The sequence below is a fragment of the Tupaia chinensis genome, unplaced genomic scaffold (assembly GCF_000334495.1).
Source record: "Tupaia chinensis unplaced genomic scaffold, TupChi_1.0 Scaffold000463_1, whole genome shotgun sequence".
Classification (NCBI taxonomy): domain Eukaryota; kingdom Metazoa; phylum Chordata; class Mammalia; order Scandentia; family Tupaiidae; genus Tupaia; species Tupaia belangeri.
The window spans coordinates 2,193,673-2,194,807 of record NW_006159972.1 but is presented as its reverse complement, the minus strand read 5'-3'; the positions used below and the strand labels follow the sequence as shown (position 1 = coordinate 2,194,807).

General features: G+C 64.7%; 1 protein-coding gene across 1 annotated transcript in view; it reads left to right on the top strand.

Moving 5' to 3' along the window:
- Positions 1 to 1,135, top strand: part of ZDHHC1 (zDHHC palmitoyltransferase 1) — a gene marked incomplete in the record, with an annotated part of 13,277 nt that overhangs the window by 11,662 nt on the left and 480 nt on the right. The window contains 3 exon segments of the mRNA XM_027774630.1: positions 435 to 517; positions 707 to 800; positions 933 to 1,011. Of these exon segments, the coding sequence (XP_027630431.1) occupies positions 435 to 517; positions 707 to 800; positions 933 to 1,011 (256 nt within the window).

The following is a 1,135-nucleotide window of genomic DNA, read 5'->3' as shown; positions in this document are numbered from 1 at the left end:
CACAACGCCTGGGGTGCACACAGCCTTGGGCGCACACTCCTTGCCTGCGAACGGCAGCCCGGCCTCCCACCCAGAGGAAAAAGCGGCTCAGAGGGCCCTGGGGGGAGGGGCCGGACTGAGCGCTCCGGGACCACCACCACCTTGGTAGGCAGCTGGGCACCTGTGGGCCTGGAGCCTGCCTGGAGGAGATGGAGTTTGACGGTGAAGTGAGGCCCTGGGGATGGGATAGGTCCAAATGTGGGTATTTGAGCCTCACCCTGCAAAGAGGTTTTCCGAGCACAGCTGTGAACAGGACAGCCCTCCACCCTGAGGTGAGGCCTTGACCTTCCATAGAAGCCAGTGAGGGTGTTTTGTTTAGGACTGAGTGGGCTCAGGACTGGAGGCCCTGGATCCACACCTGGCCTTGCAGCCTCCCTGACTCCCACCTTCCCCAGGAGATGGAATTCTACATGCGGACCTTCAGCCACGTGCGCCCAGAACCTTCAGGCAGGGCCAGGCCAGCGGCAGTGTCTGCCAAGTGAGTGCAACTGGGCATCTCACAGCACCGACGGCTGTCCCTGGGGGAGGCAAGGGCCAGCGCCGGACCCAGCATGGCCTTGGGATCGATGGCCCTGCTTTTCCATAGGCAGGGAGGCTGTGCCGAACCTCCAGGAGGCAGGGGCTTGGGGAAGGCACCTGCGCTGCTCACCTGCCGCTTTCCCCGCAGTCCCTCCGGGGTGCTGGCTACACATGGCCAGTCGGGTCCTCCACTGCCCTCCTCCCCAGACGTTCTGGCCCTGCCTCCGGGGATCCGGCCCCAGGTAGGAGGGAATGTGCTGGGCCCTGTCCAGGTGGGGGCCAATGGAATGGGAAAGAAGACTCCCCGCTGCCGCAGCCTCTCTAGGCAATGTGGGGTGTGGGGAAGTGGCCCTTGGTCTCCTCTGTCGCTGCAGAAAAAGAGGAAGCGGCGCGTGTATAAAGTGCCTAAGTCTGGCACCTTGGACCGGGAGTCGTCGCTGCCCAGGCTGAGGGGTGAGCGCTCCTCCCTGGCGGGGTCCTGCTCCCGGAGTTCCAAGGGCGGGAAAGGCAGAGCCTCGTGTAGTCGCAGCCCCGGTCTCACGACCTTCCCCTCCCGCCCCATACTACGCAGGGCTCC